The sequence below is a fragment of the Calidris pugnax genome, unplaced genomic scaffold (genome assembly GCF_001431845.1).
Source record: "Calidris pugnax isolate Ruff unplaced genomic scaffold, ASM143184v1 scaffold45, whole genome shotgun sequence".
NCBI lineage: Eukaryota > Metazoa > Chordata > Aves > Charadriiformes > Scolopacidae > Calidris > Calidris pugnax.
The window spans coordinates 1938304-1963589 of record NW_015090764.1 but is presented as its reverse complement, the minus strand read 5'-3'; the positions used below and the strand labels follow the sequence as shown (position 1 = coordinate 1963589).

At 49.1% G+C, this 25286-nt stretch overlaps 1 protein-coding gene across 1 annotated transcript in view; it reads left to right on the top strand.

The window, feature by feature from the left end:
• Window positions 1-25144, top strand: part of MSI2 (musashi RNA binding protein 2) — a 247878-nt gene extending 222734 nt beyond the window's left edge. Inside the window, exons 8-12 of the mRNA XM_014964982.1 lie at window positions 2312-2374; window positions 3877-3903; window positions 20584-20738; window positions 22515-22590; window positions 24911-25144. Of these exons, the coding sequence (XP_014820468.1) occupies window positions 2312-2374; window positions 3877-3903; window positions 20584-20738; window positions 22515-22556 (287 nt within the window). The 3' untranslated portion in view covers window positions 22557-22590; window positions 24911-25144. The remainder of the gene's footprint in view (window positions 1-2311; window positions 2375-3876; window positions 3904-20583; window positions 20739-22514; window positions 22591-24910) is intronic.
• The last annotated feature ends 142 nt before the right edge of the window (window positions 25145-25286 follow it).

Below are 25286 nucleotides of genomic sequence, written 5' to 3'. Positions count from 1 at the left end.
GATTAATGCCGTGCCGGGCAAATGTAATTGCAGTGGGGGAGGATTGATTACTTTCAGGACGTTGGATTGATTTAGGGATCCTCCAGCAATGGAGCCAGCCCATGAGTCTGTACCAGTAAGCAGGTTTTTGTCAATCTTGATAATCAACCCCGGTTCCCATCTCCTGCTCCTGGTGCTGCCGCTCCGCCTGCGCCCGGCTTGAGTTGTTGGGAGTGCCATGTCCCACAGAGGCTTTTATCTCAGAATTGGGATAAGAGCATTCTTTTGGGGGTGGAGGGATTAATTTTTTACACATCTGTCCCCTGGAATGCAATAACAGATCCTTTGTTTGGGCTCTTTCTGTGGAGTGCCTTCTCCACCCTTGTTATTTCATTCTTCTTTTTGCATGGCAAAACTTTTTGTCCTGCATTTCAAATAGATACTGAGCGTCCCTGGCAGTTGAACAAGAGAAACAAACTTTCCAGCCCTGTTTTTTATGCTGCTTTCAGGGGGTGCTTGGTGATTTGAAGGGTATTTGATTGCTTTTGGCAGAGGCATTTTATTCCATGGAAAATCCACAGCTCCTCTGATCCTTTACGGATGGTTTAGGGAGCCCCTGGAGCGTCCAAATGAGAGATTTGCTGTTGGCCAGCTGGTCCTGGAGGTGCCATGGGAACGCTGAGGACTCTGCTCTTGGGGTGGGCGCCGCGGTGGGCAGGGAGCGGAGGCTGCAGGGACGGTGCCAGCTCTGCTCCCTCCTGACCCGCGGCGGGAGGGCTTGGGGCTTGGCCGAGCCCTTGTCCTGCTGCTGTTTGAAGGTTGGTTTGTCTCTAACACCGATGTCTTCTCACTCCAGGATATTGCAGCTCCAGCACTAAATGTATATGGGGCACCCAACCAGGGTCGGTGGCTCCATCACCAGCAAGAGGGAATTTAGCCCTTGGGCATTTGGTTATAATATCCCCCGGTCTGGATGTGCGTCCCCCTGCATCCCCCTCCACAGAGGTTGTAGCAGTTCATCAGCACGATAAAAACAAACAGGTTCACGTTGGTGTTAAGGAGCAGGATTTGCAGTGCGGTGCGTGGGCTGTGCACACGGGGAGCAGCAGCAGACAGCAGCCTGGGGTAGCTGTGCATACATTTACCTATACTATTATTTTTTTTTCCCCCAACAGCCCTATTACCATATTTAAATGCAAGTATGTCTTTTTTTAATTGATGTTTTAAGTAGCTTCAAGTCACTCTAGCCTAGTTGTTCTCTGCTCTTTTCCCCCTGGTAGATTACCTGTAGCTGAGACGATAGCGCTAGAGGTAGCGGGGCTTGTAGTCTGCTGGTTTCTTGGGGTCTCGCTCTCTCCGTTCCTGGAGCTCGCTGTCCTCTTTTTCTGTCGCCTCGGTTGTTTTTCTGTAATTCTTCAGCATTGCAAAGCAGCTGTGATCAAAGCCCTTGAGCCCGCTGGAGGGGCAAGTCCTGTCGTGGTGATAACCCCGGGGTTGTCCCAACGGGCACCAGGAGCTCCCCAGAGACCAGGAATCTCCAAGGGTTTGGGTTGACTTTGCAGCAAGAGGGTTTGGGGTCCTTGCTGATCACCTGGGCCTTGCGGCTGCCCTCTTAAAATATATATATTTAAAGTTAGAGCCTCTGGCAGATCTTTTGAATATTAATTATGTAAAGAAACTAAATCTGCAATCTTGCTAGCAGCATTTCATTCATCTGCAAGGGCTCAGTCCCCCTGTAGCAGGGTGTATGTCTTAGAGCTCCTTGATCTGCGGCTGTTTTGCTTTCAAAAGCTTTTTTTCTTTCTTTCTTTCTTTCCTTCTTTTTTAAATTACATTCCAGTGAAATTTTTTTTTCTGCTTGATCCCAGCAAATCTGTGATCTTGACATGAGGACCTCCTCATATTTTCCATTTACTGCTATGTCTGTAGATCAGCACATTATTATCACTTGCAAATAAGCCCAAGAAGATAATTCCCCAGTTGTTTTGCGGAGCGGCCTGACCCTGGCCGTTGGGAGAGTCCGGAGACGTGAGCTGAGCGCTTGCAGGCTCTGCCACCAGCCTGTCCGCCCCAGCACCTCGGCTTTCGTGGCGTGCCGTGGCCTGGCACCACCTTCCTCTTCTGCCAAGGGGATTTGGGGCCACCGTTGTACCGGCAGCGGGCACCCGGCGAGGGCTCGGCTCTGTCCAAAGATGGTGCCCGTTGATGGCACGGAGAGCCGGGATGGCGACCTCTGGAAACGCCATGCCCTCGGCGGCCACCCCGCGCCCTGCAGAGACTCGCGGTACCCGCTGGCTTCTTTCTTTACCCTTCTCCTTTTCTCCACGGCCAGGTTTTCCGGCAGCGGCTTATGGACCAGTAGCAGCGGCAGCCGTGGCGGCAGCAAGAGGATCAGGTAGGGGGGCCCGTGGAAGAGCAAACCCTCAGAGTGCAGGGTCAGGTAAAAGCTCTGTCGGTATTCTGTGTGGCTGCAGCTCTCCATCATTTCTCTGATTTTCCTCACACTTATCCTGGGGACCTGAAAACAAATGATCAAAAATAATAATTTAAAAAAAAAGTAAAAAAAAGATACATAAGAACTAAGTAATCAATCCCAAACCAAACCCAAACTACAAGCAGAGGCCACGGGGCCTGGAGCACCTTGCAGGAGATTGGCGTAAGAACTGCCAAAACCAGGGTAGATATTCTGATTTGTTTCTTTATTTATTCCTTTATTATGTTGGTTTCTTTGTTTCTTTGGTTTAAATTCGAGGTTATAAAGGACACCCCAAAAAAAAAAAAATATCGATTTGCGTTTTTGAAAAAAAGGTTTCGTTTCTCATGGAAAGCTGGCGCTGGGGCGAGGGGGCGGCGGCGGCCCCGGGTGCTCCCGCCATGCCCGGAGCCGCTCTCGCCTCCTCGGCTGCCGCCGGCATGAGGGTTGGCCTTCATGGGGCACCCGGTGTCGAGGGACCGTGTCCCCTCGGGGACAGTGTGTCCCCGACCCACACGGGTGAATGCCATCCCTCACGCTGCCGGCACCAGAGCGCGGCTGGCACCTCTCTGGCCCTGCCCGCTTCGCACCCCGGCCTGCCTTCATGGGGAATGCCAAAGCTTTTCTTCCTGTCCTTCTGAAAACTTTTATTTTTTTCCCCTTAAGGGAAATAAATAAATCGTTGCCAATTGCCGTTACTACCTTAGGTTTTAAATTTAGCCCAACACGTGAATTAGTGCTTTGCGCAGGTAATTAAGTGGTCAGTAGAGCCATCAGTGAGCTGTTGGCTCGGGGCCGCCATCTTGGCTCCCCGACCTGCCCACATCATTCCGGGACGGAGCCGCTGCCATCCCCGTGCCTCCTGCCCGGCCCCGCAGCCGCCATCCCCGGCTCAACGGCTTTCAGGGCCGAGGTGCCGGAGCGGAGGCCATGGTGGTGGCAGTGGTTTCCAGCTCACTCATGGCGCAGCCCTGAAGCAGGGGTTTCTCGGTGGCTTTTCTGGCAGCCCCCGGGTGGATTCACCGGGCTCTTGCCGAAAAGACCCGACCAAACCACCGCGTGAGGGGCTAACGAGGAGGGCGCAGGCCCAGGTGTGTCTCGAGTGTGAGCCTGATGCCATGGAGGCCAAAGAAAGACACCAGGAGAACTCCGTTCCATGCAAACTGGCACTGCTTGCAGGCTACAAAGGATTATCTGTACCAGTTTCATCTTGTGGCATGTAGAGAGCGCCTAAGGGGTGACTTGCCAGACTGGTTGTGGGGATTCCCCATCTCCCAGCTTTTCCTACTGCCCCTTCATGGTGGAGGGGGGGGAGAAAAAAAAAAGAAAAGAAAAGAAAAACAAACTTAGAGATTGATTTTGCATATGATTTCGGGAAAACAGACTTCATTCTTTCTGCCTCTTCCTCATGTTTTGCCCTTCAGGTTTTGTTTTACGTGCAAACAGACCTGGTGAGTTGCCCCTTAGCAAGGCACAGAGGGTTTGGCTGGATTAACGTTGCTTCCCTGATTATTATTATTTATTTTTTTTTAATCGGAGTGCTTTTGGTGCCCATTACAACTGAACTGAGCATTGATCAATTCTGTGCCTGAAAATCATTTGTCTTTAATTTGAGTGTTTTTTGGTTTCTTTTTTGTTGGGTTTTCTGTTTTGTTTTGGTTTTCTGTTTTTTGGTTTTTTATTTGAACTTGCAATACGAAACTAAATCTAACCCTAAATTAACAACACCCTTTCTGGCAAGTTTAAAGAGCAGTATGGTGTTTGGAAATGTCTTTCAAGCCTCAAAATTGCCTGTGTGCACAAAACTGGCAAAAACCCCAAAACTGAATCAAAACACAGACCCCCCCGCCTCCCTTCCCCAGCCCTGAGATCTCAAGGAGGAAGATGGGTTTGTCACCACCCGGGTCCCGCCGCCGCTCACATTTGCGGCAAAACGTGCTCTGGGAACGGTGGTGTTTAACGTAGAGTCATTTCCATCCAAAGAGGGTTTTCGGCAGGGACATCCTGGGTTTACCACTTCCATCCAGCAATGGTAGTGAATTGTATTCAGGAGCAGTAGAGACCGATCAATCTTGCGCTGCAGTGTACGGGCCCGATTCATTACAAGAAAAATGGTTGGGGTTTTTGGTGGTTTTTTTTTTTCTTCCTCTTCGGTTGAGTTTTTCCTTTGCAAATTTGCACAGCCCTCCTTCACGCGTGCCTCATCCAAAAGCACAGAGTGCAGCACAATTTGGCCCTTACTGGCCCCTTTCTTGACAGTAAATGGAAAAAAGCTGGAAAACACCCCGGGAAGGCACATTACACTGCCCCTCCGCTGGGAAAGGCTTTGCCCAGAGGCTGATGGAGACATCCCAATGGCTGCTGCCCCTTCTGCAGCGCTCCGACCCCACTACCTCACTCCAAATTGACCTCCTCTGCTCTCCGGCCCCGTCCTGCCGGCTCTTCCCCACCATCCTGGCATCACAGCACAGCTTGGCCCGGGCACTGGTGCCCACCGGTGTGCATCTTGGTCTTCCAAGGAGGCTGCAGCCCTTTGGCTCCAGCCCCCTGGGCTGCGTGGCCACTGACCACCTCAGTTTCTCCCCAGGGTGATGTTCCTCATCTTAGTAAACCTGAAAATGGAGCCCAGCCCTGGTTCTGCGCTGCCTGGTCTTCCCTGCCCTCGCCCCTTCTTTTTCTATGGCAGTGTGTGAGGATGCAGTCACCATAAACAAGTTCTCCTCTTCTCTGTCACAGCAGAAAGGGACATTTCCCCCTGCTTGTGCCCAGTGCCACTCAGAAATTCACATCTAGCTTAGGGTGAAGGCAGCAATGCTTCTCTTCATAAATCACGTGCCCGATCAACATCCCAGTGATGAGGCAATAGCTGAGGTCCCTGAAGGAGATGGGGAGGTTTGGCCACATCCCTTTACTGTGCTGCCGGATCTCTCAGCTGGTTTGGACAACCTCATCCATTCTTGTATTTTTTTTTAATGAATTGGGACCTGAGCCATGGAAAACGAGCAAACTTAAAAAGTCCGAATGCTGCAAACTCCTCCTAGACAACTTCACTATCAATGTCACGTTTCTTTTGAATCCACCTGACATATTTTACGTGTAAAACATTTTTGTCGTGTAAATGCTTTTTTTAAAATACAGTCATGGGGGGAACACACATTTTTCTCTTGCATTCGACATGGGAGGGATTCATTTGGCAGGAGAGCCAGGCAAGGAAAATTTGGGAGGAGAGGGTTTTCGCTCCTTCCTCTTTTGGTTCATTGACAAGTCTGAGATTTTCCCAGTTCCCCAACCCGTTGCCACCGACTGTTCCTCCCTGGGGACTGGAGACAAAACTGCTAAGGCCATCTGTAACCCAACATGCCTGTCCCGGGTGAGTGGCACGGGCTGCCACGGCCACGCTTTGCCCGCCAAGACGGCTGGTGGCACGCAGCGCGGCAGGACAGCACGGTGCCGCGGCACCAGGAGCTGCTGCCACCCCCCACTTTCCACCCCAAGCCCCTGGCACATCTGGATTTTGGGCGCCAGTCCCCGCTTGCCAGTGCTGCCTTTGAGCCCTGCGCCCCGACAACCCCTTACTGTACTTTATACTTGCCAGCTATAACAAATCTCGTAACGTGAGCTACTGACCTTGATGGTGAGTGTGAGCAGTTATGTTTTGTTGTTTTCTCTCTTGCTTGGTTGGGGCTGCTGTGAGAGAGGGTGTCTCTGAGGCATACTTTCCGGCCTCTCTTACACTCGGACGTGCACACCTCCTCTCAAACACTCTTCTGAGCGCTCTCAGCGGGAAGGTTTGTCCACAACTATTAATCCTCTCTCAGTGTCCAGCTTCTTGTTAGTAGCAGCTGGTTGCATGTTTTTTGCTTGTTCGGACGAAACGGTTCAAGAAACAACTCATATCAACTCTTGAGAAATGTCTCTATTTTTTTGTACACTTTCTTTCTTTTGATGTTTTTTATTAATTTCCCTTACTTAAAAAACAAAACACCTGTCGTCCCGTAAAACATTTCACATCTCCCCTTGCCTGTTCTTAGAGTGTATGTATCTGTGGGACTGAACTAAATGCATGCACTGTAGTAGTCGTACTGGTAGCAGTAGATGTAGTTGTAGAACATGCATTGTTGAGTTGATATTATAGGTATCATCAACGTGAACTAGCGTGGCAGTTAAAAGCATAGCCGTGGTCTGATTGAAAGCGTAGGGCTATCGATACAGCAGAGAGCTGCTAACGGCTTGGATCCATAGTACCGGATTTGTTAAATCCCATTATCTGGAAGTTTAAAATTGAACCCGGCTGTAGGCAACCTACACCCTCTGTACAAGAACCCGCACATGCTGTCACGTTGATAGTAAATTTGCCATATTTTTAAATTCAAATTAACCCCCCTAGGAACTAAAATGCTGACTATAACTATATTCTCTTCTTTTTATTTTGTCTTAAAAAGAACTTAAGATATTTTTAAAATCATTTTACAATCATGGTTTCTTCATCAGCCTGTTACTCGTCCATATTAGCCCATAGAATCATTCGTTGGCAGTCGTAGACCAGATGTGCCAAACGCAGATCACTCCATTTGGGGTAGCTAAAGCAGTAACCGTGTGTGTGAAGCAGCTTCCCGCAGCCTGTCCTGAGACACGACGTGATTGTTTTTGGGTCATAAACCTTAAATCTTGTTATGCAACAGAGACTCTGAGCCAGTGGTGGGTCGTACTCATTGCCATGTCACCCAGCTTAAGGGAATGGTTTTAAATGAAGACTTAACCTTTCATAAATACCAGCATGAGGAGTTCGAGGCAAGTTCATTGTCTTTGCCGTTGAGCCAGTGTCTTTGCTTCTCGTGCCCGGGTTTCTCTGCTAAACTTCTAACTTTCTGTCACAGTTGAAGCTGCAGTCGGTAAATTTAACAGATGGTAATTGAGATCCTGAACTAGGCTTTTGTTTATTTGTTTAGTTTGTTGCTTGTCAGAAAACATCCTGCTGGGATGTGGAAATGCTACTGTACGTGGTGACACCGTCCCCCCTGCCCGTGCCCCCCGGCCCCGCAGTGTGCTGAGCTGGGGCATCTTCCTGCTCCTCTGGGGATAGTCGAGGCAGCCACTAGCGCACTTATTCCAGCGAGCGCTTTCAAAGGAGATAAAATATCCAGAATGGGCTTTCAAAATGTAATTAAGGATTTGTATCCGCTCCTTACCTCTAATAGAACATAAAGTAAATCAAGCAAACAGCCGCTTGGATGGGGCTGACGCAATGCAAGCCTGCGCGAGGCAATCTGAGCCACCCCTATTACTTTCCTTATTGCTACCGGGGAGCTGAAACGCCTGTGCATCAAGAGGGAGAATAATTTCCCCCTTAGATCTCAATCTGCCAGGGAGACGGGGAGGACCCACTGTTTTAACGCGCCAGGCGTATGATGAAGTGAGGAGTGTGTCTAAAAGTCAGCAGAGCGACAAATTGCATGGGGTTTAGGAAGCCTTGTCTTACACTTAAAGAAGGTGCTCTAAAAATTTAATCTTGTCATTAGGCACCCATAGTGTTAGCAAATTACGGCCATAAAGAAGTGGGACAACGGTTGGTCTGTGTGTGCGGAGGGAGAGAAGCCGCCACCAGCTCCTCGTGTAGGGAGGAGCCTCTCAGAGATCCAGCGATGAACCAATTTGGGATTTATAGAGCCTGTTGAGAGGACTCCCTCGTGGCACGGCAGCTCTGATGGAACTGCTCTCCCTCTTTTATTCTGCTATATAAAAGTACATAAAGTTTAATCCCAGCTATGTAATCTCAAAAGCCAGAACCTAACGAGTGGACCACTTGGGAGCAGCAAGCGGGCTGAAATTTCTCACTCCGCTGGAACCGCCGGTAATTATGTGACAGAGCCTGGCGGCTGATGCTTCGCAAAATTAATGGCTGCATCAGATTTTATCTGTTGCTTATCTTCATGGCAGAGGCAGTCTCTGCGCTGGAGAGCTTCGCGGGTGGCCCGGCGGGGAGGGTGAGGTGCAGGGACCCCACAGCACCTGGGGCTTCGCTGGGGGGGCAGACACAAGGACAAATGGGGTGTTTTGAGAAAAAACAGCAGCAGCCGGGTCTGCGCTGAGCCCCTGCCTGAGGGCGAGCACCCCCAGTGCCTCCAGCAAGCGCAGCACGGCTCTGGAGGGGGCCACTCAGCATTTCTGTGGGTGGTTTTGGCCTCGTTACTTATCTTCTTACTCTTCCACAAGCACTATGGTTACTTTTCTGACTACTACCCCGAACTGAAAAAAAAATGATGAAAGGGAAGTAATTTCTCTTTCGGTTCAGAATTGTTGAGCTGGTCCAAGTTGGGAGCTGCACAGGTCCTTTCCAGAACACAGATAAAAATGGTTTGTCCTGTTTTGCTGTAGGATGCCGCTTTTTGATTGATTTGGTCCACGAGGGACTGAGGGAGTGTAGTGATGGGCCAGGGGGTAATGGTTTTGAACAGAAAAAGGGGAGATTTAGATATTAGGAAGGAATTTTTCACTCTGAGAGTGGTGAGAGCCTGGCCCAGGTTGCCCAGAGAAGCTGTGGCTGCCCCATCCCTGGAGGGGTTCAAGAGCAGGTTGGAGGGGGCTTGGAGCAACCTGGGCTGGTGGGAGGTGTCCCTGCCCATGAGAACTAGATGATCTTTAAGGTCCCTTCCAACTCTAACCATTCTGTGATTCCTATGGGGCTGAGTAGAAAATTCAGTAGATCTAAAACAATTTGGTGCTGCTGCTGTTAGGCCTTGACCACAGCAGCGGTCGTTTTACAGGGCTCCAGGGCTCAAGTCTATTGTGGTTAAAATACATCAGCTTTAATCAATAATTTTGTAATAGAAAATCTTGTGCACTTGATAAATCATCTCCAGTGCAATTAGTGACCACCTCTGAAGTGCAGACTTAAGTACAGTGGAAGTTAATCTTTAACGAATTTAGCGGCTAACTTTTAATAGTCTTTTCAATCAGGAGAATTATTTTCAATGGGAAAACACTCCTCGGCAGAGCTCATCCCGCCGGCCCAGCTGCTGCTCTTGACACATAGCAGAGTGCTGATGCTGATGCTGCTTCATGCCACGGGCAGGGACCAGCTCACTGATGCACAGGACCTGGCCACCTGCACCGGGCAGCCCTGCTCCGGCCCCAAAAGCCCCAAACCAGCCAATTATCCGTGTTTGGTTTCCTTTCTCCCAGCGGAAGCGGAGGGACGGAGCTCTTGGCCGTGGTAATTAGACTTTGTTCCTTGCAAGATGCGGAGGAGTCATTGTGAAGTTTGAAACAGGGGCCTTCAGCAGGAGCTCTTCAGTGCAATGAGATACTTGAGCACATGAGCACGTCTCATGCATTTTAATCACTAAACGTGTAAAGTACTCCCTGGGCTGGGGGGTACCTCGCCTGTCTGGCAGCAGTCGCAGGCTGTTACCCATTAGTGGAACAACTCCTAAATGTGACACAGCGCACATTTCACTGACATACTATTGTGAGTATTTTCATGCTGATTCTCTTCCCCAAATGCTTTAAAAGTAAATACATAATTACAGTTATTTTTTTTTTTCTCTCTCTCTCTCCTTTCTGAAATAGAAAGCTGAGAAAGAAGCCGGGGAGTTTTTCCTTGCAGCAGATGTTAGCTTGCATCTGGCTCTGGATTAGCTTGAGGAGCGTGGTGGATTAGTAATTGCCAGAGAATGCAAAATTGATCTGCAGGTATATAAACTTGAGCTATTTAAAAACAGTAAAATCACACAGCTGGGTCCTTTGAAGGCTATTTCCTGCTAGTTAAGGCAAGAGCCCAGAGCTTTGTGCCGTGAGGACTCTCAGGTGTCTGTGCCCAAGTCCTCCCCAGCCGAGGGACCGGGGTATTGGCTGCCGACAGCGGAGCTTGTGCCACCAGCTCTCCCTGAGACACGGCGTGGGGGGCAGCAGCTTCTTGTAGTGTTTCCTTCTCCATGAGCTCAGGTTTTCCATGCAGGTGCCAGGAACAGGCTCTCCCCCAGGAGAGGAACACTGTGCAGAAAGCACAGGGTCTGTGGGCTGGATTTCTCTTCCTTTAACCTGGATAAACCCCTGTCCTCCCAAGCATCCCTCCATCCCATGGGCATCCATCAGCAGAGGGAAGGTGCTCTCAGGCAATGCCCTCCTTCTACGGCGACTTAAAACATGCAGCAAAACCAAAAAAGACACATTTTTGTTTTCACTTTCCTCCTGTATTGTCTGTTATTGTACAAAAGGCTTCAATATAAAATTAACAGGAGTGATAGCCAGTTAATGTGGTACAGTGGGAGGCCGGAGTTTCTGTTGCTATGGCAATGGAGTTCGGCTCATTTGTTTTGTAGATGAGTAATTACTACGCAATTAGAGTAGGCTAAAAATAAAGGGGCCTTTTGTTCCCTGTTACTCATTAATATTAATAAAAGACCTGTCCGGGCTGTGGTAAACAATTAATGCAGATGTGGTTGCCCGTGGTAAAAGTAGCAACAGCTTTTCATGTTACCCAGCGCGAGGTGCAAGCGCCAGCGTCGCCTGGGCTCTTCCTTCATTTTAAATAGAAAAATTGTTAGAGAGAGGTCTGCGTTAGCACAGCATCACCAGCTTTAGCCCTTATTTGCCAGTTGGGCGGATGGTAATAAGTGTTAAAGCTTAACGTGCAGACACAGACAGCAGGTACAGCGCCGGGGTCAGATCCTGGGAAGCAGCCGCAGCCCTCCGAGGTGTGTGCGAGAGAAACGCGGTGGCAGCAGTTCCCCGATGAAGAAATCTCTTCATTTATCCCCCCCCGGGCCCGGCGTTGCCCGAGGGAGGTGCAGGGCTGTACTGGTGCCAGCGGGCAAGATGCGACATGCCCCAACAGAGCCAGGGCTGGAGCGAGGAGCTTGCCCAAAAACCTTGTGTGTTTGTGTTTGTGATGCTGCTGAAATGGCTCCAGTGCAGCACATTACAAACATGGAGTGCCAAAAAAAAGAGTGGAAGAAGACAGTCCCAAGCGCTTAATGCGAAGTATGTAAACATGAAAGCACGCCAGATTTTAAATTAACTGTAAAACCAGTTAAATTGACGGAGAAACCTGTTAGGGAGATGACTAACGGGACAGAGTCTACCTCTCTGTTTTATTTGCTTGTCTCAGTGCAGCCGGTGAGCATCCCTTGTTGGCAGGGAGGGACAGCAGAGCTGGTCCATGGCCAGCCTTGTGGGATGGGGGCCATGGGGTCATCAGCCCTCTCCCCGCAGCCCCGGGGTGCTCGGCACCTCTGGAGAACACCATTGATAAGGTGGAACCTCTCCAAGGGGCAGCAGAGGCACCCAGGTGCCCCCAGCCCGAAACCCCGCACGGCTCTGCCGGGGGGCGGGTTGCAGACGAAGGGGAACCGCATCCCTCCCAAACCGTTTAACTAATGGAGGGAAACGTAGCACAGCCTTTGTAAGGTCGACATTTGTTTGTTGTTAAGGATCTAATTAGAAACATGAGAGGGAGCTGAATGGCTGCTTGCTCGGCTAATTAGCGACATGCACGAAGACCACTTTGAACTTCAAGGACACAAAGCTATTAGCGCTTACATCAAAAATGGATTAAACTTCTGTGCTTTTATAATGATTAAAGATGAGCCGCTCAAGAGGAAATCCTTTTGTAAGGCTGTGACAAGAGCTGGCTCCCTGATTGCAGCTTCTACAAGCGAAGCTTTGTGTGGCCTCCGTGTCGCACTCGGCCCGGCGCGAGAGTGACACTGCTAACTCGCAATACGGAAAATGTGATTAGGCAATAAATATTGATCGTTGGCAAAAAATTGCAGCCAAGCTGGAAAAAGCGCCTTTATTTGTCCTGCTCTGTAACTGCAGGACTTAGAAAAGCTGGGCTTGAATGCATTGAATTTTGTGCCTTTTCTTCCCAAAATTGGTGCACATCAACAGTGTCCAGAGGTGGTTGAGGCTTGAGGTGTGTTCCCAGCAGGGTTTAGCAGCAGCAGGTGCCGCTCAGCGCCTGCGTCTTGCACAGAGGGACGGTGGTGGGTTTTCAAAACACCTGCACCAGTTGAATTTGTAGCTTGGCCAAGCTTGTGGAAACCGCCCCGCTCTGCCTCCCTGCTCGTCTTACCCTTGGTTTTTTGTGCCCGTGGCTCAGCGTGGTGGTGGGACCGTGTCAGGAACAGTGTGGCCACGAGATCCCAATGGCCATTATCGCGCCGCCGTGTGCGGCTGCCGCGGGGCGGCGGGTGTGAATTATGGCTGTGGGTGCCGGCGGCAGCGCTCCCTCCCCGGGCTCTGCTCACTTCCAGCCCTAATTGCTGAGCCGGGAACCTGCTCACCACCCACTGCTTTCTGTCCTTAGCCCTGCCATAGTTTGATGTGTGAAGCCGTTTCCAAGGGGGCTGCAGAGGCAGAACAACCTTTTAAAGTGTGACTGCAGATAGAAAATAACGCACAAATAGTACCTTGTTACGGGAGATAGCTGCTCTCGATGTCTCTCGGCCTCATCACCACTTATTTTACTGATGAGCCCGACAGTTGTTTTATTCTACTTTTTTCCCTGCAGGGCCAATATAGCTGCAGGGGAGGGACAACCGTGGCCACTAACGCGGGGCTCCCTGGCTGCTCCCCGTTACAGAGCCATGGCAGGGGTGGCAGGGAAGGCACAAAGCTCACAGTTTGATTTTTGCAGAGTTAGGACTGAACCGCCTGTCATAAGAAAAATATCTGGGGCTCTTAATACTTGCAGAGGAGCTGTGGCTGCCACAGGCTTCTCACAGAGAGGTGTTTGCTTTTCAAGTCTGCCTGGGAAGAGCGGGAGCGAAGTGCTGTGCCTTGAGGGTCCCCGAGAGATTGTACTAAATGGCACCTCTAATTGTAACGCCGGGGTTATTTGTTTTTCTGGTTTGTCTCCCACTCTCCGTTTCAGCTAGTAGGGAGCTGTTTGAACGTTGTTGCTCTCCAGAATATCTGTGCGTTTCCAGCTCATTATTTCTGAGACGTTTTTGAGCTTGAGCATTGATCTGGATCCGAGGTGTGCCGTGTGCTGCCTCAGACATAAAACGATGTTGTATGTTAAACCGCAGAGACAAAGTGATGTGTGGTGGCTTTCCATAGTTCAGCCTGACCACAAACAAAAGTGTTTGTGCCTCGAGCTGGAGCTGTATGCGGTGATTGGTATGGGAAAAAAAAGAGCCAGGATGTGAGCATTTAATTCTGAGTGCTGTGTCTGTGCAATCCCACAGCCTGAGTAGAGAACAAGGAGCACCGACGTATTACTTCAGGGTGGTGTTAATTTGTACATCCAGTCTCGGGTGAATCACATCTTGGTCATTAGCATCTCTGAAAAGCAAGGTACAAGCTCCCATTAACTTCAGCCGTGAATGCAGAGAGACTTGGCTCTGGCCAGGCTATCTGTACCGTGGGTGCAGTGCTAGTTAATGATATTTATAAGGCTCTAAGCACTAATAATGTGAAATTTGCATGCGGTGCTGAGGTTTTTCCCACAGTCCATATCGTGGCTGGTGATTTGAAGTATCAGCATCACCCTGTGACTGCTGGGCTGTTGGTCACACACGCAACACATTAGTGCTCACACTCCAGGGGCAGAGGGACAGGCAGCAGCACATGACAATAAATACCATCCTCTTGCTGCCAACGGGACTGGGGTGCCTGCTCCCCGTCAGCTCACCCTGCTGGGCTGCTCCCAATTGTCACCTCCCTGCCCTGTGTCCCCATCCCTTGTCCCTTTCCATCCCTGTTGGCAGCACTCAATGTTGTTATATCACTTACTCCTTCGAGCTGGAAGATGATGTTTGCAGCGTGTTGTATGAATTTTTCATAAAGACAGAAAACCAGCCTAATCTTGTGAGCTTTGAGTCTTGGTAGTGGGTAATGGCTTTGATTTAAAGCGTTTTGTCTTAATGATAGTTATATTGAAAATTTCCTGCTGCTTTCAAGCACGTGTAGTTATTATCATAAACATTGATGGTAGAAATGCCTGCCAAATTGTGCATGGCTGTTTATGGTAGATGAGAGAGTCATCCAGAAATTAGAGCGGGGGATCAACAAGTTGTCAAGAAGCCTGGTTGTGCAGAAAGTCACCCTGGGGCCAGTGGGACAAGGGAGGAGCGAGAAGGGCCTTGGAGGGAAGAAGTGCTGGACATCACCAGCATCAGATGTAGAAAATTCTTAAGATTAAAAGTGAATTTCTGATGAGAAGGAGCTGCTTTAGAAGAAGGTGAGGAGTACAGAGGGAGGGCAGTCCCTGCCCAGGCAGAGCACTGAGGATGAGGAGCCCTCTCTGGGAGGTGAAGGTGGCCATTGAGTGCCATTTGACTCTTCTCTGGGAGTGTTGGGTTGGTACTAGTTAACACACATGTGTAGCTGTGGTGTCCCAGTGCTACCCACAGACACATCTCCATGGGGTTCAGGCCGGGGACCTGGACTCCTGCTGATGGGAAGAAGCTGGGGTGACTCCAGCCGGCTCTGTTCTGCTCTCAGCTGCTCTCTCAAGTGTGAAATGTATTTCTGGCTGTGATAAGAGGGCACTATATTTCATCCTGAAGCATCCTGCCTCTTCTCAGAGAGGAAATCCAGTAAATCATGTGGTTTCTTTCAAACGTGAAGTTTTTCTTGAGTGTGCACCATGGCTGGGAGAGCAGCCGTGAGTTTCTCTAACCACATTTTGCACCATTCTTCACCTTTCTTTGTTTTATATTCATTTTTGTTACGTGTTAATAAAAAAAGTGCAACCGCACTAGTTAATGGTGAAGAGACTGCTGTAGGAGCCCGTCCTCCCCCCACAATGGTGTTTAAGGTGTTTAAGTCTTTGGGTTTGGTGCTGTAGGTTCTGTGTGTGGGGGACAATGGTCCCCGAGCAGGGCCTGTCTTAGGCCTCTGAACGCATTTCACCTGGTTTCTTTCCTTTGAAATACAACGTACTTTAGCGAGGCTTAGAAATGTTGTTTTGTCATCACGTCTAATTTACCAGGCCCTAAGGGACCGCTGTGCAAGTTCTCCGTGAAGGACAGTAATGTCAAAATCCTTATGTTCCTTCTCCTTTTCCCTTCCCCTCTTTCCCTTCATCATTCGTGGCTGAATTGAGTTTATTTGGGTGGGATTCCAGCATCCGACTTGTTGTGCTTTACCCAGCTGCCCTCTCCACCCCCCCCCCAGCAGGGCGTTTGGATCCTCGTTAGCGTAATACGCCGTTTGCTAAGGCAAATGTCATAACGAATCCTGACTCAGAAATTTCTCAAGAGTTCATCTAAAGAGAGTTTATCTTTCAATGGTGACCTTTCTTGTTGAAGGCGGATTAATGTCTGAGCGGGGTCTGTGTTAACATGGCCGTTTGCAGGAGAAGGCACTCGATAAGCGAGCTCTGTCCCCACAGAGCGATCCGGAGCATGAAGCCTCCTGCCCCCGCATGGACCTGGGCTCCTGGCTCCATTTTGGGCTCCAGCTCTCGGCTCCTTGACAGAAATCACTTGTTGTCTGAACGTTGCGATGAGAAGCATCTTACACGCATGTTAGATGTGGATAAAGACGGCTCTGCTAAAGGACACTGAGATGAGCTGGTAATAAAATAGCCTGGCTCCTTGAAGCACTGTCTTGGGGTTAGGGATGCATTTTAAAATCCTCTCCAGATTCGTATTTCTTTCAGCAGAAAGGCTTTCAGTGGATTCTCTGTTGAGGAGGGTGCAGCTTGGGCAGAGGGGAGGGTGCAGTGACCGTGCATGGTTGCATCAAACACAGCAAACCCTGGCTTTTGCCACAGCAAAACCTGGCTGCTGTAAATAGTAAACCCTGGCAGTAGTTTGTGGCAAGGCACCGAGTCTAAAGGCCTTTTATCTGTTCCCAGCCCAGTCAGCAAGGGCCCTTCCCTGTCTCTTCCCATCGCCTCTGGAAGGTGGAGACAGTACTGATGTTTGTTATGGCTCTCCCAGCCACCCACAAGGTCCATCTCTTGCTGTCCCAGCCATACTCAGCAGATCCCAGCTCCACCATCGCCAACACTTTGCATTTTAAAAAAGCCTGTTCTGGGGCTGCTTTATCAACCCACATTTGGTTCAACATCTCCTCCCCGTCTCACTTTTCCTCACTGCTTTTCAGTGCTCCCCAGGGTAGAGCCTCAGGCTCCCCAAAGGCTGTCCCTCTGGGCTGCTGGCAAACGTTCACTTACTGATCAAAATTCACTGGCTCACAGCCTTTTCCATAAGAAAAAACACAGCACATTCAAGTGAAGTGAAGCAAGCAAGACAGTAAACTTCCTTCCAGCATCTCTTGGCTCCCGTCTCCTGATCTCCATAGGCATGGAAAGGAGCTTCTGTAACCCAGAGGGTTGTTGTGGGACTGAAGAAGAAGAAAGGTGGTTAGTTGTGACTCTTACAGACACATCTAATCTTCCTTACCTCTCCTGACCTTGAACTATCACAGGGCTTCCTGGTGTTAATTATGTGCCAGGGAAACCCTTGAGTTGGAGGCACTTGGGCACAGTCTCAGAGCTGTGAGAACATCTGGTGCAGGATGGTTTCCTGGGCAGTTGGTTGGTAAATTGGACCTGAACCTTTCAGGGCACTTTGAAAATGGGCACTTTGACTACCAGGACTTCCTGGGTCCTGGCAGGCTTTGGAAGGGGAGATGGAGGAGATGGTCCTCCCAACCCTCAGGCAATGTTCAATCAGTCTGATGGGTGCTCCCAGAAAACCAAAGTCAGGAGATCTTTGGTCAGCTCGGTCAGTACCTCTGGTGGGACCAGGCAACAGGTTGGGCTTTGCTCCTGGTCCCCACTGACTGGCATCAAGACGTGGTCAGTGGTTCCCTCCCCTCTCCTGGGACAGCCCCTGATGGTTTTTCAGCAATGTTCTTCCAAACTCCTGCCCTTAATTATTTCCCCTTCTGACAAGAGGGTGTCGGTGGCCGGGGGAAAGTCTCAGATTCCTTCCAGCCTGCAGGGCATCCATCTTAATGCTCTGTGATTCCCACAGCTCACAGCAGCCATGGCTCTTGGGCAGCTTCTGCCTCCGGCAACTGAGCCAACATCAGGAACCTTGTCATAAAGATACGTCTCCCAAAGAGTGTTAAAATTTCTTGGAGGACTGAAACAATATCTGGAGGATTTTGTGGGGGTAGGTTTCTTCTTCATTTTAGTCACAGATTATTCCAGGTTTGTGTAAAACAAATTTTTTTCTAGGTAGTTCTTACCAGAAGGCATCACATTTTGCATGTTGGGAAAGTCATTCAAGGTCCCTTTGCTGCTGTTTCAAAGCAGTGCCTCTGGCTCCAGGTGAGCTGATGTGCAGCTATTGTAGGAAGACAAATATTTAGCAACTCACCATGGCTGAGCGAATTGTTAAAATACAGCTTTCTGAGGAGTGCTCGTTTCTGTTGAAACAGAAAAGCTGAACAGAGCTTTTCTGCTTCATTTATTGGGTCTGGAGCAAAGTGTCAGCTCTGTGAGAGCTCCCAGAGCTCTCTGCCCCCTCTGCAGAGTGGTGGGTGGGCTTCTGGGGGAGGTGGTGGGTTCCTTACCCCGTGAGCAGTGTGGGGTGTTCAACTGATGCTCAGTGTGTAGAAAATTACCTTTTTCTTACATTTGGTACCCACGATCAGAAGGAATTTTGAATAACCAGTTGCCAGCTCTTTCTGCATGTGTGAAAGCTGGTGTTTCCAGTCCTCTTGGAGATGTGACAGTGGCCAGGGTGGGATGTCTCGGGGGGGACAGAGCCTCTCTCCTCGGTCTCCTTCTGCTGTTCTCTTTGTGAGGTTTCAGGGCACGGCAAAGCATGTCCCCTTGTCACCCGTGCACGGTTCCGTGTTGGAGGTTAGTGACACAGAACTGGATGCCATGGTGGATGTCTGTCTGTCCTCTGAGCCACGGCATGTGCAGGTTAGTGACACAGAACTGGATGCCATGGTGGATGTCTGTCTGTCCTCTTAGCCACAGCCCATCAGCCCATGGCATGTGCTGCTCCTCCCGGCAGTGGCCATGGCCACGGGTGGCTCTGGGCATCACTGGGCAGTTGCCTGGGGCCGAGGCCAGTCCTCCCAGTGTCCCCTGGCCCCGCCACCAGGGGTTACAGGGGTATTTTACCCCCAGGCTCCCCCCTTGCCTTGCCCCATCCCTTTGCCTTTGCTCTGAGCGGCCAACTGGGTTTTCTGTGTGACTTGGCAGTAAAACTCGTATCCATTTTATTGAACCAGAAGGAAGAAAAGGGGAAAAAAAAGTGCTAGCTTATAGTAATAAAGGGCTTTTGAACATCTCAGCTGGATATTTTTCTTCATGAGTGAGAAGGCCAAATGTTATCTTGACATTTAATCTTTAATAATAAAAAAGGCGCTTTGTTTGCCAGTGAATTCCAAAATCTGTTTACTCTCTCATGCCTTATTTCTTTTAACTTGCTAGCTTAGATGTCCTACTTACTTTCCCCTGCTACCAGTTCAGAGCCGCATTAAATCGTTTATTTTGTAAAATTTACTTTCCTGTCATTGCAGAGCCAACAGCTGCCGGGGTTGACTTTTATTTGACCAGTTCATTCATTCATTTAGAAAACGGAGGGGGGACCTCTCGGTGCAGGGGGAAGGGGCCGGGGCAGGAGGGGTGGTGGCCCAGCAGGAAGCCCAGGCTGAGCCCACCACGGCCCACCTAAGGTGCTGCCAAAGCCTTCCCTCGGTGAGGGCTTTCTCCAGAGCTGGTCTCCATCCCTGCGGTCGGTCAGCATGGCTGGTGGCCAAGGGCTACAGCAGGCTCTCAAACTTTATAAACCCTTTTTTTAGTGCTTAATGAGGATAACACGGGAAGTGGCAGTTCAGAGGAGAAGGCTGAAGAAATCTTGGCGCAGCCTGGAAGGTGGAGGTGATGGCTTCTGCCGCCCCTCGGGTGCCTGGTGGTACCCGGGGCTCCCGGGGTGGCTGTGGTGTTTGTCACCACCATGGGACTTGTCCCCTCCCCGGTCAGCAGCCCCGGTGACCGGGAGGCCGGCCGTTTGCCGTGTGTGTCTGGTGCCTGCGTGCGGGGGGACGCGGTGAGGCTCTAGTGGGTGCGGGCAGGAGGGTCTCCCTCTGCTCTGAAGGACCTGCCACTTCCACTCAGGCGTAGCTCCAGCTTCCCGCAAGCCATTTCCATCCAGCTCCTCCTTAGTCCACTAACTTTTCTTTTGCATTGAAACTTCTTACTCATAAATTTTACATCCAAGAGCAACCGCGAGAAATGCCAGAAGCCTGATCATCTAACATGCTTTAATATCTAAATTTATTCTTTAGTATCATTCTTATTTACATTGTTTTTCTGTCTCAAAAAAAAAAAAATAAAGGGAGGAAAAAAATAAAATTTTCTTTTACTTCCACATTAGGAGGTGAGTTGTCATACACCCTCTGGAATTCTTTTTTGCTTTTGATCTTTATTTATTTGTTTAATTTTGGTTGATGTCCCCAGCATGGTTTTGGAGACGAAGGTAGGTCTTCGCTCTCCAAATCAAAAGGAAAAAAATTAAGTAAACCAACACTCTCCTTGGTCATATTAAAAAAAAAAAAAATCCAAACTGTTCCATTCCATACCATTTAAAGAAAAAAAAAATCAACTATTGATCTATTTCTACAGCTTACTGATTTAAAAGGGCGGGTTTTTTTCAAAAGTATCGAATGGATCCAAAAATGATTTTCCTAGACGCGATTGAAGTTATTTGCTGTCAACATTTTAATATCAATATTACCACAATGTGTAGTCTCAAACTAGTTCCTTTGTAGTTTGCATGGGATGTGAATGCTGTCTCGGCGTGCCCAGACCTAGAGAACTTGTTACTACTGCATGAGCATCAAGTCAGATGTTGAAAAATATCTATTATATTTTGTGATAATTTGGTGAAAATGAGCACCTCCAGTCTCTGGTTGCAGTAGTGTGTTGAATGATTGTTCTTTTTTTTTTATATATATCCATATATATATTTTTGGAGCTCTAAGCTTCGTAGTAGTACGGGCTGACTCTTATCCAGTACTTGCTCTCCTATCGCATGGCCTTGGTTAAGTGTTAGAAGTTGGGCCTAGGCTGTTTATTCTGGTGTTTGGCTTTGTAAATAACGGTGCATGCCCGGCGTCTGGCCTCATACCCAGCTTTATTCTCTGCACACCAGTCTTGAATAGCTACAGTGCTCAACCGAATTTTGGCGCACCCGCTTCCCCGGCAGGCTCCAACCCAGCCCGACCCGGAGGCTTCCCCGGGGCCAACAGCCCAGGGCCCGTCGCGGATCTCTACGGCACGGCCAGCCAGGACTCCGGCGTGGGTAACTACATAAGCGCCGCCAGCCCGCAGCCGGGCTCCGGCTTCGGCCACGGCATCGCCGTAAGTACCGGCCACCGCGCCTTGGTCAAGGATGGGGTTGGGGAATGAGGGGGAGGTTTCATTCTTTAATGACATGGGGAGGGATGGGGGGGTTGCGTTGGGTTTTTTTTTGGTTAATTATGACCTGACGGCGAGCGCGGCGCCTTGCTGCCAACCTGCTTAGAGATGTGCCCAACCCCCCGGAGCTGCCCCTGGGATCCCATTCCCAACTCGGCTGGAAATGCTCGTCTGATGCCTTCTGCCATCCAGATTTGACACATTTCCAAAAGGAAATATTTCATAATTTCTTTAAATTTCGTAATTTAAGGTTTCTCCTCATCAATATGGGCTCTGTATCAGCCCAACCGCGCATCCCGGTTGATGTGCCCATTTCCAGACAACACACCAGTCCCTGCTCCCACCTCAACAAGCAAAAAGCAGCTCATTAATTTGGCCGGTGGGACCCTAGAGCTGCCCACAGCCACCCCATGGAGGTGACAGCCATCCCCCCATGGGGCAGTCCCCACCTCCCATCCCTCCAGCCTCAGCATCCCTGCAGAGCGGGGTGGACACTGGCATCTACTGACCTCCTGGGTCCCTTCCAGCCCATCACGGCATCTCTAGAATTCCTTAAAATCCGCAGGTTACCAGCGAGTCGCTTCCGTTCCGTTGTCAGGTCACCGGAAACGCACCTCGTTAACGCGGCGCGGGTCTGCAGTCTCACTAATGATGGGCGATGGAGATTTGCTTAACAAAGCTGCATGCTGGTTTGGGGATGATGCTGTCCTACCTGTGTGTGTTAGCATGAATGTGGTTGGGCCTCCTCGGTGGCTGTCAGTCTCCCAAGCAGAAAAAACGCGACTGAAGTAGTTTTCCCTTTTTGTAGTCAAAGGATGAGATGATTATTATATTTTTTTTTCCCTCTCCTACGATAAATGTGGCCGAGGGCTCCCCTGAGACCCCTCAAACCCAGCGGAGAATTTCACTCTCTGACTGGATGGGATGAGTGGGGGGAGCAGGAGCGTAGTGCAGACAAAGTTCCTGGAATTGGGTTATTTTTATCGCATAAGCAACCGGTCCCCAAAAAGCCCAACTGCCCCCGTTTGTGCCCTTGTGCTCAATTCCCGTCCCGCTCCTGTCGCTCCCGTGGTCTCACCAGGGACTTGACAATCCCTTCGGATCAATTCTAGTACCAAACGTGAAATATTATTGCTCTAAGAGCTACATCAATTTAAACCGCCATCTCTCAACACTTACAACACCTCTTATTTTCCATTTTTCACCTAAAGAAAAAGACCTGTTTGTTCCTGAAAACCCAGGCACCTCGGCCTCAGCGATATCCTTATTTTTTCAAGTAACAGGGCACGAGGTCCAGGCCTGGGGCTCTGGATTTGTCTGCACTAACGCTTCTCCAAAGAATGATTTTATATTTGACTTGCAGATTGGCAGCCTCTTAATTTCCCCCAATAACTGCAAAGAATCCCATAGCTTTTTTTTTTTTTTTTTACGTATATATTTACTTAACACTCTCCATTTACTAACCCTGGTTTAAAGATAAAGAAAAGGGACAACCCCAAGCTTATTTTTGCAACTGGGGGAATGAGAAGATTATGGTCTTGGAAAGGTGACGGCAGGGTCCGGCACAGCAGGTCACCGGTGACCAGAACAGCTCTCAGAAATACCTATTCATGCTGGCAACACAGTCTTTCAAGTCCTTTGATAATTTCTTGCCAAAATTAATAATCCTCTGTTCCCATGTATAGAGCACTGATGAACTTAACAATTGTACAATTTTAGGGACCTTTGATTGCAACGGCTTTTACAAATGGATACCATTGAAACGTTACATGGTTGGTTGCCATCTCACTTGGAGGTATTACAGTATATACCATTTGTACTTTGTGCTAAACTACCATCTCCCCTATATTTACTTTAAGTGAACAATTTTTTTTCCTTCATTTCGTCTTTCCTTGGCCTTTAATCATTCCTTTCTGTGATTTACGTTGTTCCAATCAATCTCACGGGTCGGAAACTGGAAGACAGATCGGGAGCGAAAACCCCAAAAAAGTCACGTTTTTTATATTCACAACACTTTAGCACAATAATTTGGAGAGCAAAAAAACCCCTGGTAAAACCAGCCACCCCAGAAACCTGGGGGGAAATGACCGAGTGCCGGCTGGGAGCGTGTGGATGGGGATTAGGGATCTGCTACCAATGGTCTAAAAATAGACCAGCCCCCTCCCCCGCTTTCTTACAGAGAAACCATCATTCTTAATTAAGTGCTATACCAAATATTACAGCTAAAAGATAACATTGTAACTAGTAACCATAGAGCAATTATCAAGATTAAAAAAAAATTAAACCTAAGCAAATTAAATTAAAGACATTACCTGAGTAATGCACCCTTGGATCGCTGCCAGTTTCCTACCCTTTGAACTAAGCTCAAGTTAATTAAATGTTTAAAATTTTTTTTCTTTTAATTTTTTTTTTTGGCCTTTGGCATATTCATCTTTGCAAACAAATATTCCTGCACCGAGAACAGAGTAGATTAGAAAAGTCAGTCAATGAAAAACAGAAGTTGCCCCCATTAAAAGGCACAGGTTTGCCTCTAGAGCTCTTAGTCCGGACGGACAAACGGAATGGATGTGACAGATTTTATTCCTCTGCCTTCTGCCCGGCGCTGCCTGATCCATGGCACGTGTTTCACCTTCAAAAATCAGTGTAGGAAATTAGAACTACAGTTAGTCAAGGGGCTGGGAACTGTGGAAAACATTTGGAGGCTTTAAATTATATAAAAATAGATTTATACCTAAATGCTAGTGCATAATATACCTAACTGTATAATATACCTAATATCTAGGATAATATACCTAAATACTAGTAGTTTTCTATTTATTCTTCATCTACCCCCGTACAGCCGAGATTACCTGAAATTGCTCCCTCAATTGATTTGCTCCACCAAGTAGTATTTTTTATGGGAAAGGAAAAAAAAAAGGGGGGGGCACAAGCGCTGTGGCTTTAATCCCAGTTATTATTTGGCAATATCAGATGAATTTGCCCGGATCCCTGGCATTCCCCAGGCTGTCAGGCTGTGTAATACCCGGGTGGATCCCGGTGCCAGCTGAGCCCTGAGCGGAACGTCGTGGCTGGGGCTGGTGGTGCTGGGATGAAGGCAGCCTTCCTCCAATTAGTGCCTTGGCATCGTGTCACACCTACCCCAGCACATCAAACTAACCCTCATTTACCGGCCAGTGTTAAGACTCCAGCCCTTAATGACTTAAAAACAGACAGTGCTTTTAACGTTGCTCATTACTAATTAAAATAGATTTTCAGGGGAGGAAATGAGCCTTACTATTAATTCCTCGAGGGCCGCCGAGTTGGAAGTTTTCATCGTGGCGGCGCATCCCGACGCTCCCAGTCCCAGGGCAGGAGGAACTGGGATGAGCTGCAGGTCCCTGGGAAAGGCACCGGCCAGTCCCACAGACCCGCTGGTGGCACCTGGTTTGGTTGGGGGACGGCTTTTGGGGGTCACCCCCACCAAGGCGTGCGTTCCTCACCGCAGGCAGCCCCCACAGAGCTGGTCCCCTCGTTTTTATTTCCATCGAGCAGCGGCAGGAGCAGGGCGTTAGAAGCTGGAGTCTCCATTATAAAATAAATCATAGCCACTGCAGTGGGAAAGTTGTTCCCTTTCAAGTACTTTAGCCGTGCCTTTATAAAAAAAAAAAACCTCATTTTAGTGAAGCCTTGTAAATTCCTGGTGTTAACGGATGCCCAAGGAGCAGCGTTTCTCCTCCAAGCAGAGCAGCACAGAGGGGCCGGAGGAAAAAAAAAACCTCATTTTAGTGAAGCCTTGTAAATTCCTGGTGTTAACGGATGCCCAAGGAGCAGTTTTTCTCCTCAAAGCAGAGCAGAGCAGATCCTGGCCGAGCGCCCGGGGCCGGAGAGGGCAGCGAGGGCAGTTCAGGCACTAAACCCCCCTCAATCCACTCACCCAGGGTGGCCAGGACGGGCCACCACCGTGGGGTGGGCTCTGCGTTTCAGCTGGTGGGCTCCACACTCACCCCGGCTGTGATCAGAGCCCGCTTCCTTTGCAAACACTCGGGATTATTTATTTTCTTTTTGTTAAAAAAATATCCCACTTGACACCCCCCGTCCTTACCTGGCCCTCTCCTCCCTCTCCCTTCTCCCCGCAGAGTCTCTCTGGATGTCCGGGCAAGACGGGGCGAAGTTTCTGAGCGGTCCCACCTTTGGGTGACCTCATCAGGCTTTGAGCACCACATCATCACCGAGAACGCAACGGAACGGGAGGTGGCACTCGACGGACTTAGGTTGTTTAAAAAACAAACAAACAAACAAACAAAAAAATCTCTCTCATCATCTCATGAATCTGCTGTACTATAAAAACAACAGCTTTTAAAAGTATGTATTGTGGGTGAGCAGCAGGTTCTCTAGCCCTTCTTCTTTCCGTTTGTGGCGTCTTCGTTTAACCTAATTCTCTCTATTTTCGGCAATAAGGCAAGGACTACAAACTTTTTTGTGCGTCCTTTTTCTATAAGTGCTTTTTTTTTT